The sequence below is a fragment of the Capsella rubella genome, unplaced genomic scaffold (genome assembly GCF_000375325.1).
Source record: "Capsella rubella cultivar Monte Gargano unplaced genomic scaffold, Caprub1_0 scaffold_16, whole genome shotgun sequence".
Lineage (NCBI taxonomy): Eukaryota > Viridiplantae > Streptophyta > Magnoliopsida > Brassicales > Brassicaceae > Capsella > Capsella rubella.
This window is the reverse complement of record NW_006238908.1, coordinates 79,759-80,178: the sequence shown is the minus strand read 5'-3', so window position 1 is coordinate 80,178 and position 420 is coordinate 79,759. Positions and strand designations below refer to the sequence as shown.

The following is a 420-nucleotide window of genomic DNA, read 5'->3' as shown; positions in this document are numbered from 1 at the left end:
AATAATATCGTTAAATATATATAAGACACAAGTAATCTACTATATTTTATTTTTTTCAAAAAGTATAGAATAAATACACGTAAACAATCATAATACACACCTGGTAATTGAGAAAGCATATATTGATTAGTTTTATCAACGTCTTCGTTCCTTGGACTAAGAATAGCTCTTCGCTTAAAGAATCTTGGGTCATTCTCTTTAGCGAAGGATTTACCATAGATTTCATGAACAATTGCGTGGATAGGATCCTTAGATGCTGTTATTAGTAAATCTTCGGGTATTTCTATTTCGACCTCGCCATCGTTTGGCTCGTTGATTTTCCCATCACCAATATCAAGAAGCCACTTTGAGAACTCGGCAAGATCATCTGATTGCGCGTTATTAACACCTTTTCGTAAGCGCATATTTTCTGTAAGCTTT

At 33.8% G+C, this 420-nt stretch overlaps 1 protein-coding gene across 1 annotated transcript in view; it reads right to left on the bottom strand.

Moving 5' to 3' along the window:
• Nucleotides 1-404, bottom strand: part of LOC111829230 — a 1,395-nt gene extending 991 nt beyond the window's left edge. The window contains exon 1 of the mRNA XM_023777877.1: nucleotides 101-404. Coding sequence (XP_023633645.1) covers nucleotides 101-404 — 304 coding nt within the window. The remainder of the gene's footprint in view (nucleotides 1-100) is intronic.
• Nucleotides 405-420: the final 16 nt, after the last annotated feature.